Source organism: Oxyura jamaicensis, chromosome 6 (genome assembly GCF_011077185.1).
Source record: "Oxyura jamaicensis isolate SHBP4307 breed ruddy duck chromosome 6, BPBGC_Ojam_1.0, whole genome shotgun sequence".
NCBI lineage: Eukaryota > Metazoa > Chordata > Aves > Anseriformes > Anatidae > Oxyura > Oxyura jamaicensis.
Genome location: NC_048898.1, coordinates 20653734 through 20670282, shown reverse-complemented (window position 1 = coordinate 20670282; position 16549 = coordinate 20653734). Strand labels below are relative to the sequence as shown.

General features: G+C 35.2%; 1 protein-coding gene across 11 annotated transcripts in view; it reads right to left on the bottom strand.

The window, feature by feature from the left end:
- Nucleotides 1–16549, bottom strand: part of CPEB3 (cytoplasmic polyadenylation element binding protein 3) — a 93598-nt gene that overhangs the window by 47496 nt on the left and 29553 nt on the right. For 7 of the 11 annotated variants that reach the window (XM_035329535.1, XM_035329536.1, XM_035329534.1 and 4 more), the window contains exons 3-4: nucleotides 16098–16257; nucleotides 4058–4114 (exon numbers count right to left, since the gene is read on the bottom strand). In XM_035329535.1, coding sequence (XP_035185426.1) covers nucleotides 4058–4114; nucleotides 16098–16257 — 217 coding nt within the window. The remainder of the gene's footprint in view (nucleotides 1–4057; nucleotides 4115–16097; nucleotides 16258–16549) is intronic. The other 4 variants (XM_035329531.1, XM_035329539.1, XM_035329537.1 and 1 more) reach the window with 2 other exon arrangements.

Here is a 16549-nt window from a genome sequence, read left to right as displayed (position 1 = left end):
AAAAAAAAAAAAAAAAAAAAAAAAAAAAAAAAAAAAAAAAAAGCTTATTAAACTGCCAACTCAAGATTTTGCAACAGAAAAATAATTGAATAAACATTTTATTCAGAAGTGTTCATTTCAAGGTATATCCATGTCACTGGCAAAAGATTTAAATATAAGATGATATTTAAGCAGGTTTGTTATATACAAACATCATGTGTTTGAAAATACATCAGAACATACAAAAAGCCAGGCACAATAGTTCTTAAGGAGACAATTGTAAAAAACAATACAAGCATAAATATATAAATATATATATATATATATGCTGATGTTTTCTATCACGGCATAGAAGATTTCCCCCCATAATTCTTATTTATCTTAATAAAATAAAAACAATATATACAAACACCTAAAATGTGGTCCCAAGCCTTACCTTAATCTATTTTTAAAATTATCTTATTTAGAACAAACAGAACTAAATGACATTAATGAAAAGACAGTCAGATGGAGAGCAAACAGTACTAGACCTCACAGCTGATACATTTTCAGAAAAGACAAGAATGAACATTGGTAGCAGATGGAACATTTGAAGCCCAACAGCAGTATAAAATCACTGTACATAGGAGCCTTAGGAAAAACAAAATTCCAGCATTTCACAAATGTGGGTTGTCTTTATGGGGGAAGGGGTTGGTTGGTTTTGTTTGTTTTTTAAACTACTCTCAGTCTAAACTACATTTAAAATGGTAGTTTGGGATCCCAGCAATACCATTCAGCGCTTCCTTCAAAAAACTCACACCCCTTCATTTATTCCTCATCTCCCTTTTTCACCCCCTATACTTCCCTACCCCTGAAGTTCATTGTTGGTGTTCTGGAGTGCACAAGAAGCAGTGACAATAGCTCAGCACCTAGCAGGCAGGTAGGTGAACAACGGTGTTGGTTTAGTCCTCCTGTCACTGAATTAGAGAGGAGTGCATGTTAACACCATCGAGTTCATTTTGGCCAACCAGATTAATTACTTATTACTGTAAATATAGTTTTTAATTAGTATTGCAAACACCTACTAAAAGTACCAAGATCAACAGGTGATTTTTCTAACATGAATTTAAATAAAATCAGTAATTCCATTTATGCTATATTTCCCCTAGAAATTACAATATCAATTTTATTAAATAAGGTGCTGTAAATGCATATAAAAATTCTTCTACTGTCTGCTTAGATCAATATTAACGATTATTAAAAAGCTTTAAAAAATAGATGTCTCTACTTGATTAAAAACACTATTTCAATTAGACAATATAATTGTTTTAAAGGGTTGAAACTAGTCAAACATTAGTAAACAAAAAAAACTCCTTGTCTAAGTAGTAGTAAAGGATAAAGCAATGTAATAATATTTGAAAAAACAATTTGATTTGTAATAATCTAATTATTTGAGACCTACTATATAGAAAAGCAGTAACTTTCCCCCCTTGTACAAGATTTCAAAATCTAAACATTTGCATATTCATTTTGCTTAAACACTCTTTAGAATTATGCTCAGGTGGCTCCAAATATTGGAACAGCACATTCCTCAATAAAAGCCAAGTTTTCACTGAGAACGTCAAGCACCTCTGCACTATAAATCTACTTACATACATGTGCAACTGTGTGTGCATTTACAAGCAACCTTTTCTATCTCATTAATCTTATTATTTCAGAACTCAGTGCTTTAAGATGGTTATTTATAGGGTCGCGCAGGGATGACCAAACTGGTGGTAGTACATTCTGCACAAAGTCCTGACAACTAAGGGCTTGAGATTTTACGGTTCTTTAAACAGCAAGTTGCACCTTCCCTCAAGCCAAATAGCCCCTTCAACAATTACAGACACTATCTCAAGACAATCAGGAAAGCCCCGAGTTTCATAAGGCTGTAGTCAATAAATAAGAATACCAGCTGCTCTACAGTTGGAAGTGCTGCCATAAGGGATGGGAAGGAGCTAAAGAGATGACCACCCCTCAAAACTACTTACGTGTTACAGGGAGAGAGGAAAGTTTTGCACTGCTGTTGGCATGAACCTATATTGTCTTCTAGCTACAGAAAGTTTGCAGACTTATAGACATCACAAATAGTAGGACTTAAAGAAGTTATGTAAATTCTTGAAGTTCTTCCAAAATTTACTATCTTTCAGATTTTATTATTATTTAAATCCAGACCACATCAATTACAGCAGAGGGAAGAGTATTTCTTCTTGGGCTAATTTTTCTTAGCTTATTTCCCCATAGCAAAGATAATAACATGGGAGTTATACAGTTCTAAATGTCTTAGTTTTAGCAGCATCCAAACAATTAAAATCTAAAGCAGGAGATAATTTGTAAAGATTATTCACTTCAAAACTTGCTTTTATTCTCAATTTTTCAAAGATTTATGACCAAAAAGTAAGAGGTTTCACAGAACAATTAATCTAGCTTCTATTCTCTTAGTAACGGCCAAAAACATCATGGAGATTTTTTGTATGAGATTTTCTATTTCTGTTCCTGTTTTTCAAAGGCCTCTAATCTACAGGAAATACTGCATTCCATAGCAAATGTCTTCAAATGTCTTTTTTTTTTAATAACTCAAAATTCAATCATAGTCTCTCATCCCATCTTCACAATTATATTACTATTGCAATCAGCCATGGAAGCACCCACATTACAACAAACACATTGAGACCACAATTCATGTCAAACAACAGCAAACAGTAGTGCGCAGAATTTTCATGCATGAACACCCACATGACCAGCTTTCCCTTTCAGTAATGTCTTTAATTATATGAAGCATTTCTCCCAGTTAATTACTGGATTTCCTATAAGATATGCCCATAACAAGATGTGGCATATATCCTAACTATGACTACAGAAACTCTGCAAAGGATCATCTTACAATTAGATGCTTAAAACTAAAAGAACATGGTGGTCTTACAGGTTTCAAAAGTGACATCAGCACCTTGTGTGTTCCATTTTTGTTTTGTTTTGTTCTTTACATATAAAAAATACTGCGTGGTACTACAAAAAAAAATATCAAATTTTACAAATAAAAATCTGCAGCTTCCAACAATACACAGTATGACTTACAGAGTCAGTGCAAAAGCAAAAACAAACAAACAAACAAACAAACAAAAAAACTAGAGAAGCTAGTAAATTAATCCTAACACCTCTGACTAATATAATATTCCGAGCAAAAACAAATTTCCGAGAAGTTAAATGACTGTTTCAGCACATACATATGTTTATTGCAGATAAAAAAGCCTGGAAATATTTGCTGGAAATTTCCATTAGCACCTATCTTACATTCAGATTACAGATACGCAGCTACGACAATTTCTTTGGAAAACAATACTGTCATTAATGAAAAGCAATTGCTCTAAGTATTTTTGTAGGAGTAGATATAGAAAAATGTTGACTTGCATAGTTTAGTTCTGTGTGCTGGTGATGCCTAATGCCTCCCCACATACAACCCCAGTACACGATACAAGGCTGTCTGCAGAGCTTCCAGATCCATTTGGGAAAGCTTTTTTGATGCATGCTTTTAGGACTGAACAAAACCAATCGGCATTCAGTGAAGTTCAGTCCCTCACTTTTTCTCATCATTTAGATGGCTAAACATTCTTTCCAATCCTGTCCACGTGTTTTAGAAAAAACAACAAAGTCAATGATCAGCCAGCCAATGTAATTGTATGCAAAAATGGTAACAATTCATCCCAACAAAAAGGAATATGGCTGGAGAGGCATCAGAAATTAGAGTTACAGATTTAACACACACACGTGCACACACACACACACACACAAAGAAAAGAAGGAACAACAAAGATTGTTTTGCAATATTATATATATAGCAGGCATTATGAAGCTTCCAGTGGAGCACAGAGCTATTGTAAAGCAAATACAAAGAATCAACAGTTCTACCAAGAAAATCAGAGATAACCGATTCAGAAAAGTCATTTTAAGATACTGTACAAACTTCTATGCAAATATTAACACACTTATGTCTAACAATACAGCTATGTACACGATTAATATAAGAAAACATTCAGCATGACATTAGTTATTAACTACTTACTATTAAGAGCCATAATATTATCTGTTCCTGGATGATGGAAGTTTATTCCCATACGCCCTGCAATGCAAATAAAAGCTATTTTTAATGTTTTATTTCAAAACTTAATGAATTTTGTTAATATTAAAAATTGCTAAAGGGGATGTACAGTCAGGGTAGCCAAAACTTCCATCTACTGAAGATAACCTGCCAAGAACAAACATTTAAGATATTTAACACTGTACCTTTAATGTTATGTACTTAAAATACTGAAAATCACAAAACAATTAAATAAATATTTCTTTAGTACATCCCTTTGGCTTTGTATTAGGAAAGTATTATATTCACCCTTTCAAAATAAGGCCTCAGTGCTCAGCCCTTTACTTGCTGCAGTTATGTCATTTATAGTGCTTCAAATAAATGTAGAATTACAAAACCACCACCTACTTGGTAAACATAAATCACTATTTTCCATACTACCTGTGATATCAGAAGCCCTTGAGTTAACAGATCACTGGAGACTGGAGGTGCTTTACTCTGCTTTTGCATTCTTCTCTAAGAGTCTGCTATCACTTACTATTTGAGATAAGTCACTGTGCTGGAGGGAGCTTTGTTCTGATGGAGTACAGATGTTCCCCTGTACTTTGAAAAATATTTATTCTTGACCCATAACATGGGATCATCATATACAGCAGGTTCATCATGAAATTCAAATGAACTCTACTGCTGGCAGTTTCCCAGAAACTAGAAAGTATCAACTTTAAGAGTTGAAAGGTGCTGTAGATTTAATTTCCAGTAACTTCAGGAACTGGGGGTGGGAAAGAAAAAAAAAAAATCACACAGTACTTAGTTTTAGAGGAGACTGCTCTTACTGAGAAAGAATAGATTGAGCCAAGTAAGTGAACCAGCTTGACCACTGTTCAGATTAGTTTTATTTTCTTAGATACTACCTAATCAAGCTGAAGTGTTAAAAACATACTGAAGAAGCCAAAGAAACGTTGTAACAGGACTTACTTCATTAACCCCCCTCCCACACATGCACAATTTGAAAAACATAAATGATTTAGTCATTGTTTGGAAAATGATAAAAAAGGGTTATTATAGCCATGTAAAAATTTATTTCAATTATAGACTTAAGTTACTTACAAGTGTTGCAATCTATTTCACATGCTCCCTGTATCTTTAGATCTGTGGTGAAGTTTAGGAGCTAAGTAGAAGGCTCACATTTATGCACTACGTTGGCATTCAAATATGGGAGCTTAAGACCCACTCACTACACTAAAGCAGCAATAAAAACTAGTAAGTTCCTCCAGTGCAAATCCTCTTCCCTACTATTATAAAACCAAATTTAATAAATACACTGTGAGAAAACAGACCTAAGGCCAATCTTCTCCAACATTTTTAGCTCCTATCAGTAAGTTAAAGCCTTCTATTTCAAGTCACAGAGACTGCTGTGCTGTAATTAATACTTTTTCTGAACAGATGTAACAGTTTCAGCACACTTCTGAAACAAGAGTCAAAAGCAGCTTAAGAAAAGCAAATAGATTTTCTTTACATTGTGATTTTCTCATTCTTTTAGAAAAAACGTGCCCCCATCCAGTAAGAGTAAAGTGACGGAAATGGCACCTGCAGAACGGAGGGGGGTGAGAAGGAAGGCAAACAAAATTTCCATTTTACTTTCCAGCGCCCTGAGCAAAGCTTCTTAAAGAGATCTTCATTAACTACTTCAGATTTCCTCATTACAGACCTAACCTCCTATAGTTCATGATATATTTTCACATTAATCTGTCAGTGCAGAAACATTAAAGTTGTATTATTTCTGTTAGTATAAGCTTGTGCTAAAATATTTCAGAAATCTTGCCAGACTCACAGTAATTCCCTTTGCTTAACTGCTTATTTCATGAGAATGAGGTTACAGGTATTCTTTATTATTAGGATAAAGGTGTGTATAATCTACACTTGCACATTAATACCTGTAATGGAATAAAGGGGACTGGTATGAAAAACAAACAAACAAAAACACAGAGTAACATTTGGATGCATAATGCTCAGATGTGCTCTCCCTCTTCCTTTGCTAAAGCTGAAATTCTGCAGTTTAACCAGCTTCAGAAATAGAACCGTATCTGTGACACCTGGGCTAGGTTTTTTCTTCCCTCCAGGCAGTCACTGGACCAGGTGCTGCTTGCATGACATTTTGTCACCTGCCCTTGGCCTGCTATTTTTAAACTGTTCTTGTCAGCTATCTTTTAAGAGGAGCAGAAAATACAGAGCAGCACAGGCAGAAGGACATGGTCGCATACTGAGCTAAGCAGTAGTGGGGATAATTCTGTGCATCTTCAGAGGACCTCTAGTGCGATTCTATGGAGACAGATTAACAGGACACTGGCAAAGCACACTTGTATTAAAAGCATTCAAAACGGACTGGTAATGCACCATAAATAAAACAAATAGTCACTCAAATTATATAGCCTTTCAATATTAGCTACATCTTCTGAATATTTTACTGTTCAAAACAAATTCTATTGAAAAAAAAAAAAAAAGCCATGTGCAGATTACAAAGCTGTATAATTATTTAAGGAACAAGAATGAAGTACAAAAGGTGCAATAAAACTGTGAAATGCAATTAGGAACATGCACTCCCAAGGAAGTATTTGGGTTAAACACAGAAATGACTATCTTCATTAGTGAAAGCACAAGTACGCTACCTGGACTTTCACAAAGTCCACAAGCACACATTTCCCAATACAGTTTTAATATGAACTCTCTAGATAAAATTTCCACTCCAAGAATCTGAAGCACAGGAGGCAGAATGCAGAGAGGTTACAGCACAGAAGTTACGTTCTCCAGCAGTTCACTGAAGTCATAAATAGGAACCCCTTCTGTAACAACATCCCCAGTACTCGTACTCAGCATACATCTGCCGTTTTCAGTTTGCCTGTCTTGGTTTCATAGCTATCTACTGAATATATCTTCAATTGCATACTTTTATAACACACACTTTCTAGGACTGCAGTTAGACTGCAACAATAATCACACTTACATAAGTCCTTTTCTTTCCTAAATAAAATAATAATAAGAAGAAGAATCCAGTTGTATACTCCTTGCTTTTTAAACATTTCAGAGCATAAACAAGGTTTTAACCATTCTTGTATAGTCCAGGCTAGCCTTTTGCGTGTCTTCTTATGTCAATAAATTCCTTAAATTCTCTCTCCTAACAGCATTTGGAGAGACTTTTCTGGCTGGACTTCCTAAGTTCTCTGCTGCATGTCCAATATGCTTATTATGGCAGAGAGCCCAATTCCTTCTTGGAGTACATCAGGCATGTGCATCTTCTCTTCTGTATTACACTGGAAATAAGGGATGCTATCTTAGCTAAATGAAATCAATTCATGTTAAATATTTAAATTCCGTATCTTATTTTTTTAATGCATTAGTTTTCAAAGGCATTTCAGAGCCCTGTCTACAATTCTGGTCAATTTATAATTATCACTTCAGTCAGGTGGAAATGCTTTCACTGAAGATGAATTTAATTCTCAATAAGTTCATGTTTAAGCTGGTGAATATGTTTCTTGCCTCCCAATTCATCCAAATAATTTCTTTTTAAATGCTCCTAATTAATGTCATTGCAGAAAATCCAAAGTCATGTTTTGTCTGCCTTTGTCTACAAAGACTTGAGCTAGGAGTTTCAGAATCCTTAGTTCATTTGTTCCTCCACCACTCTTCTCTATGTAGCATCTTGGTATTTGCTTGCGTAGGGGTTCAAATAGTGCTGTGTCACCAGAACAATATAAATCTAATTTATCTAATCCTAAAATACTTCCATTCTTTGTAGAAAAATATCATGATTTTGAAACAATTCAGAAATCTTTCTAGCAACTTGAGGAAGTATACCTTTCACGAACTGGTCATCCAATTTTGTGGAGTTGTCTAGATAAGTTTGAGTTAACAGTTTTAAGAAAGAATGTTGTTCCAGATATAATAAACATTAATATGAGGCATGGTTTTACCACTACTACAGGATTTTTGGCAGCATCCAGTGCCACGTTTGCCTATAACGGTTCCCTTATTCTCAACTCTAAAACCCATTAATTTTAGCAGACATTCTTATGAGCACAATCTGTTCACAACTACATGTAAAACTGATCTTTGATTTCATCATTGTGCATATGTGCCTGTGTTACTATTATTTTCCTGTGGCTGAAACAAACACTAGTGATTAACCAGTTCCAGACCTGCAAGTAACATTTTTGCTTTAGGAGATTTCTGAATTGTATTCATTTTTTTTTCTTCCTAAGTACATTATTTTTTGTTTTGTTTTGTTTTTGTTTTTTTAATTTGTGAAACCCTAATCAGATTCTGGATATGAACTTTCACCCAGTGAAAGATTCTTAAGATTAGTGATCTATTTTCATCATTTTGATATTATACTTGACATTCTAAGAAGTAATGTTTACAGCTGGTTATATATCAAATAAGACTTGTTGCACTGTTACACCTCCTGGCTTTCACTAAGATTGACTGCTTACACCAATTCAGTAGTTGGAATTTGGCATGAGATCTGCTATGAAATAGCCAAGGCAGCCTGCTTTTAACTGATCCTGAAGTCAGTGGGAAGGAGAACTTCCTCTCAGTTCTTAAGATTGTTGTTGATATGAGTCACAAGTTTTGACTGAAGACTCCAGTGGCAAGGTCAAATGAAGCTGTCAACAGGACTAGGTCTGCTCTAGTTCCTTAATAGTAATACCTCTTTGATCATTCTTATCTCTTCTATCATATGATTTTGAAGCTGGTGCCAATAAAAGATGTCCCAAACTGCAATGATTATTTATATGGACAGGTAGCAAGTCGGGTAGAGCAAAGTTCAGACACAAATGTGATGTGCAAAAATCAAACCAAGACCAATACTACCTCAAACATCTGAAACAAGAGTACACTCTTGAATGCATATGGGTCCAAATAATTTACAGTAAGCACACGCATCCCCGGGTCAACATGGCCAAAAAGTATGAAACGCGTGCATGCATCTAAGAATTTAAATCATTTTTATCTGAATAAACCTTAGGCCATTCTCTCCTCCCACCCCACCCTCAACACGGACACCTGACACTGATAGTATACTAACTCAACAAATGTGCCCAAACCAATTTTAAACGCAACTGTGTAAGCAAAGTTCTGTACAGGGAATTATAAAAATAAAAGATAACTCCGTGAAGAACCTTCAGGGTTTCATCTGTTTGGTTGGTTGTGTTGTTGTTTTTTTTAAAGTCTATCTACAATTTGTTCACACCTATACTGTAAACACCTATTTGGGAACCAGTTATCTTTTGCACATTAACATACTCAGCAGAACAAAATATTATTGTTTGCCAGAACAACAAAAAAAAATGAGATCTATTACTGTGTTCACGCAGTATGTATTACTGTGCAAATAGTGTGACAATGGCAACAGAAGCGTGCAATTAGCAGCTATGAATATCAGTAACAACACCTGCTGATACTAACTTCTTCCTATCACTGACTACACAGGTATATGCCATCAGCAGAGAAAGCAACCTATAAAATAAAACACTATACACATAACAATGAAATGCATTCTTCTTAAGTCAAATGGATTGCTCCAATAAAACACAAAAGTCTCTTATTTTAGTGGTACAAACATGTTTAGCTTGAAAACAGTTATGTTTTCGAAATATTAGTACCTTAAAAGCAAGACCTAATGAACATAAAAGGAAATCTGGCTTACCTATGAGGAGCAGACAATGATGTGTACACAAATATACCCATTCTACATGCAGCTCTAGAGCTGCATGTGAAAATTGGTGTACTGGGGAGCCCAGTGTGGAATTGGTGTACTGGGGAGCCCAGTGGGGAATAAAATCAGCCCCTAAAAAAGTAGATTTTTCCATCACCAGCCGTATGAAAACATAAAACCTTCAAAAGAGTAGAGAAGTGAGGAGGAGGAAAAAAAAAAAAAAAAAAAGGAAAAAAATGACTCTCCTCAATAGTACAATATAAAAATGGAAATAAAGAGAAGGGAAAAAACAACAACAACAACAAAGAAACACATGCATCTCTATCCCCAGCTCCATTAAGAAAGCAAAGTGAAGAAAGGAAGAAAAAGCCCCAGTCCTGCTGAAAACAGATTCAGCAGGTCAAAGACAAGGACATGCTGGATGCCAGCAGCAAAATAAGAAGCATGGTCATACTACAGAATCATTGAAGTAAGCACTTTTTTAATTTAAGAAATACGAGGTCTTTAATGGTCATATTCTGTCCTGAAGCAAACATTAAAGAGGATTTTCTTGAATAAGGAGTGATTAAAATCCAAAGGAAACACAGTATGTTTCCTTTAAAAGGATTAGCTTGGGTGGCCTAATTTTACACATAAATAGATGTGCAAACATCTGTCTGCTCACTCTGGTTTTCACGTTCATTTACCAAAACGTGTCTGATGAGCATCAGGATTTTAAGAAAGGCTGTTAGAATGCACTTTTTCTAACAAAAGTGTTGCAAAAAGCTCTGACTGGGTGGCATGCCCATTTCTAGGTCTGAGATGATTGCATTTGTTCTATTTGCATGACCTTTGTGTTCATCTGCTGATTGCAAACAAATGTGATCATTCACCTTCACTTTTCTCAGGTCATGTGGCAAACTTACTGCTTTGCTTACAAAAAGCTTATGAACAATTAGAGCGGAACAAAATCCGGTGGCATACACTGAAGTTAACTGAAGATCAAGATGGAAAGCAAAGGTCCATTCTATATGTATTACCATACTCTCTAACTCACATAATCTTCAAACACTTTGGCAAACTTCACAAACAAAGTTAGTCAAGTTAAACATAAACATGAAATCTTAAATTTGACTTAGTTTTCACATGACCTGATGCAGTCTTTACAATAATTAACGTGCAGCAACCCCAATAATTTCAGTTTTCTATTGTGCAAATGTATGGGTAGCATTCAAATTAACTATTGAAAATCAAGATGAAATGTCTTACCACAGATACTGTTTCTACCTCTGAACTTTAAATTTGCAGTTAAAGTCTCAAACAACCTCAGAAAAACAAATGCTAACATAACCAAGCATGTTCATTCTACTGAAACAGTATCACATAATTAGCACATATTTTGTTATGCATCCTTCTGCAGTTTGATATCCAGTAAAATTAGTTCTAACATAGCCTGCTCTGAAAGTTCTGCTTGTACATGTGGTCTCCAAATACTCATACTTGAAGGTATGCCACACTGACACTATAAAAACCTCTGAATTCTTGCTTACTTGGGGATTTGCACATTACAAAGTTTGTTTTCAATCTTACTTGGAATAAAAACCAAAAATTACAGTTATCCACCATGACAGTAAATTTAAAAAAACACATATTTCAGAGGGCTATGACTTCCATCCTCAATTTCATATTTTGACTCAGTTTCATGACCTGTCAGGAGCACATGTGCATAGCATATGATCTAACACAGCTGAAATATTTTATTTAATTAAAAATAGAACAAAGGCAGCTGCTAGTTATTACTGATCGAAATATTTTTTATAGATCAGAATGCCTCTGTTTGTGTTGCAATGCAATAGTTTGACACAGATAAACACATTGCAACAGTGACATATTACACCATAGACATGAGAGACTTTGATGTAGGAAAGATGTTTTAGTCAGTAATAAGCAGCAGCTACCCACAGTTATTCTGATAATTCAGTTTTGCCCTTACAGTTGGTATGTAGGACACATACCAACAGGTTATGGAGTATTGCAAATATATCCTTCCCTTGCTAAACAAATCTCTCCTCCATGTTTCTGTGGTGTACATAGTATATTTTATTTTCAGCTCAGAAAATAAATAAGATGTGCACTCCAGGAAAAGTATAGTAGAAAAATATTGCACACTTCAGCCATGTAGGCTGGTTTATGATTGACACTAAACAACCAGATGCACTTGGCCATATACAGTAATTCATCTTTAACTACAAGAAAAATATAGGTTTCTTTGCTGTATTTTTTTCCTACTTTTTCCCCTCTTTTTTTTTTTTTTTCTTTTAAATGAGAAAATGATTTTCTGTGTTGACTGAAAGAGGGAAAAAGAAAACGTTGAAACTTGTCTTGACAGCAAAGAAAGCAGGTAAGGAAATCTGCCCACCTGTCTTGGATGAGGAAAAAGAAAATGAGACTTCCTTTTAAAGAGTTTACAGCCTTCACACAGCTCCCAGACTACGAGGACAGAAGGAGAGGAACATAGAGCAGGGTATTTCTATCCGGCAGAAAAAGCTGGGGTGGGGGGGAGAATCATTTTCAGACAGAAAAACAGTAAGAGCTGACACTGAAAACCTGCCAAGACTGGGCTCAAGATAAATTGCAACATAGAAGGATAAGCTCCTAATTTATCTAAGTCCAGAATCCTCCAAGTTAGATATCAAATCTCTCTTACAGCATGAAACACCCAGAGAGAGCTAAGTGACCCTAGCTGGAGAGAACCTGCCGATCAGACTGAGCTGGTACTCTGTCAATACAAGTAATTCAATATTGGCAGACCGAGGATCATTTTGTTTCTGCTGCACTAAAATCCTTCTGTATTTCTCTTGTTCCACACTTGAAACAACACTAAAAAAGCCACTAAATCACATGCCCTCTCAAAACCAAGTGGATCATGCTTTAAAAAAAAAAAAAAAAAAAAAAAAAAAAAGAGTTACCTGCTTCAGTGACCTTGGAATAAACTTGATTTTTACAAGTCACTTCGTCTGATCATACATCAATCAGATTTGGAGAAGGCATGAAGCTTCAACTACCATAAACAAGACAGACTTCCTTTCACGCTTCTGAACTTCTCCCTTACCCACACTGAACAGAGCAGAGCACAAGGAACTGACCACAATGAGAAGAAAGCAGCACCATTACAGTTAGCTCCTTATGTCAGAATCTTTTACAGTTAACCCTCCCATTCACACTTGAATTGAGAGCTGTTGCTCTATAACAATTACTTTTTGTTTCAAGGACCTGTTAAGATGTGAGGGGCTGCGTATGACAAGAGGGGCTATGCGTCAAGCAATGTTACAGAATGATAAATCACAGACAATATTTCACTGATGAACAAATAATATACAGAGTACTTCTAAAAATAGGTGTTTACTAAATACTTTGTTGCCAGTGGCAAGCTGAAATAATCCTGAAATAGCTGCGCTGGTTTTGTAACGTTCATTGCAGGTTCTAAGACATGTACAGCTTTTGCTAGAATATTGAAATCTTTGAGATTCATCTATGAGAAACTGAAAAATCCATCTGAAGTATACAAACAGTATACCCAGAAAGCTTGCATATGAAAACAAATGAATATGTGGTAACGGTTGGAGAAACAAGCAAAACCAAATAGAGTTGATCACTTATTTTCTCAAGGTGATTACAAACTGATATGTACTGATATTGTAAGGGGGAAAGCCAGAGGATAGTGGGATAAATAAGAAACAAGTGAGTTTATAAGCCCAGATGAAGTGAAATTGGAGGGATAGCAGCTGTAAAGCTCCCGTATCTGTTGCATGGGAAATGGAGAAAGTCAGAGGTACAGGAGAAGCGTCCATCATTTTTAACTGAAAAGGCACCAACAAAAATGCAACAGGAGAACAATTTGAGGAGCAGATCAAAGTTTGCAGATCTCTTCACTGACGAAAAGGATTCAGTTAAAATAGTACTGTAGATCTATTTAAGTCAGAGGAAAACAGCAATACTAGGAGGGGAGAATGACCATGTCCTGGGACAGCCACTCCCATGAATATCACCAATCACGCTGCCTACTGTGAAAACCTGAGCGGAGGAAAGGGCACGCCAGGTCAGGCAAGGCTGGAGGTTAGCGAAGTCAGCCCTGCACTTGGAGAGAGGAGGAAAAGAAAGCAAGGGAGGAATTAACTACACCAACGGAAAAACAACAGCTGGGCAGAGATGGAGAGAGAGAAAACTAATAGTAAACAAGAATTCTCCAGAAGTTACTGGTCTGGGAGCTGAAAGAGAGCTAAGTAACAAAGCAGAAAGGCCAAAGCAGGGGAGAAGCACTGAGAAAATACAATAGTTAGAAAGAGCACATTCAGTGAGTGTCAGAAACATTTGTAAAGCTAGCAGTCCTACTGGCAAATGGAATAGATCAACTCCAACTTTACAGTTAATACCCAGTTTGATGCTTTCAGCAGAAGGAAAACAGTTCCTACTGCTTTCAAGTATCTCCTTAAACTAGTTGGTCTCCTACACAAATTGATAATCACCATAATAATTTCACCTCCATGAGGTTATTTTGAAAAAGATACTTTTATTGGAAAGCAAGGAGATATTTAATAAAGCTAATAATCTCATGTTACCTCATGCTTTGAGGTACCTACAAAACACCAACATTACACGGTGTTACGGCGCTGCTGCATATGCCACCTGCAACACTTCAAGGGCTATCTCAGGTGAGTATTGGAAACCTCATGACAGAACGAGCCGAGGATACAACAGAATTAAATATGTGTAGACATTATTATTTTTATGGGCTAATATTATGATCTAAAAGCATTTTAAAAACTGTTGTTAAAGGACATTAATAAAAGTATAAGCAAAATTGCTTGTGTGATTTTAAGGTTTTTCTTCTAGAGTAATACAATTTCTAATCCAATCTTCCTCATTTTCTCATTCTCAGGTTCATATGAAAATTCAATCTTTAAAAAAAGTGAGTCTCAATTTGTGTATTTAAATATATACCAAATTAAAAAACACAATGGTTTAACTGGGATATAATCAAGTTAATAGGGCACAATGAACACCTAAATCTGCTTAGTAATAATTTGTTGTTGTGTTGTTTTTTTTGTTGTTGTTTTGTTTTTACATCTTTGTTTGAATGAAAATAGAAAATACCATTCACATTAAATGTATATCCAGCATAAATCTCAATTTTGTGGAGCTAGGCCTTTATAAGTTTCAGGTTAACATTTATGTTGTAGGGCTATGATCAATATAGAGATGCAACAGTGTTTCTTGCTATTTTAGACAGGTGAAAAATGGTTGAAGACACAGAAGCACAGGAAATGTCATGATAATTTTGAAAGCCCAGGTTAAAAGAGCTGAGCTTGGAATGATTGTAAAAATCTCTGTACCCAGAAAGATGATGAAAGAGGCACATGACCAAGAAGAAATATTTTTCCACAGGGAAGGGAAACAAATGAGCTGTCACATCAGAAAAGTATGCATATATGTAGTTGCATCTGAAGAGCTATACAAAATAATTTATTCTCTATAGGTTTCAGTGTCCTGATTTCTTAGTGTTTGGGAATAATTTTTAGCTCAATGCTTCCCTTGCATATGGCTTACAGTTAGCTTCAGTCTTCAAAGTAAAAAATAAAAATAAAAAACAGCTAGTGAGCAACAATGTGTACCTATTTTGAAACTTGACCAAAGGAAGATTAAGACAGAGGACAGTGACAGTCGATTAAGATTAGTTATTCATTTAAAAGCTTCCACAACCTTTCAATACTCCATATCATTAGTATTAAAAATAGTTTAATCTCCAATGCTGTACCTAGTAAAACAAATACAGTTCAGTAGCATAAATAGTCCAATTTTTCTAGCACTTAACAACACCTAATAGTTGTTGGCTCCTGTTAAAAACATGAAATCCAAATCAAGAAACACATTTAAAAACAAACCTTAAACAACTGTAGAGAGTAAGTTTGATACTGTGGCACTTTTAGAACCCTGTGTATTAGCTGATGATCTATAAACACAAGTAACATTAACTTTGAACAAGACTTTCAATATAATAATTGGACTCCAGTTGCACTGCACATTTTCTGAATTGAACAGTGCAAAAAAGTTTCAGAACCACTAGTTTTTAGATAATATGATGATTGTGCACATATACCAACTGTGTTTATATTTCATTTTATCTTCCAACAATAGAGATGATTAGCTTAAGATGGGAAAACAGAAGTTTTGCGTAACTGACAACTCATTCATTAGCAAAAAATTCATAGCAATACTGAAAAGCTGATTTTTGTTTAAAAACCAAGCAAGCATGGACATATGAATATTCCTAACCTGTAAAATGATTCCTCCACATTATATCAGCGAAACTCATTGGTGGGCCACTGGGAGGGTAGTGTTTACCTTTCAGAGGCTCATGATCAGTCCTTATCATATCCATTAAGGAATTTTCCAAAGAGTGCAAGTTAAAAGTGTCATAGGGCCTATTCCGGTCCTAAAAGGAAAGAAGAAGAAAAAAAAAAAAAAAAAGGAAAGAAAAACTGGTTTAGAATAATCATTTTCTAACACAGGCTCATTTCTTATTTTCCAAAACTCCAAAATAATGCAATTCTACTTTTCTTATTGATAGAACTTTTTATGTTACAAAAGAGATAGGTAAACAGAAACCTATAATTGTTTAAATAATACCCCATGTTTTGTAACTGTTGCTTTCACCACAACAGCCAGACACTGACGTTTTTCAACACTTCTGAAAATATACATACAAACAATAGATAACTGGAAAC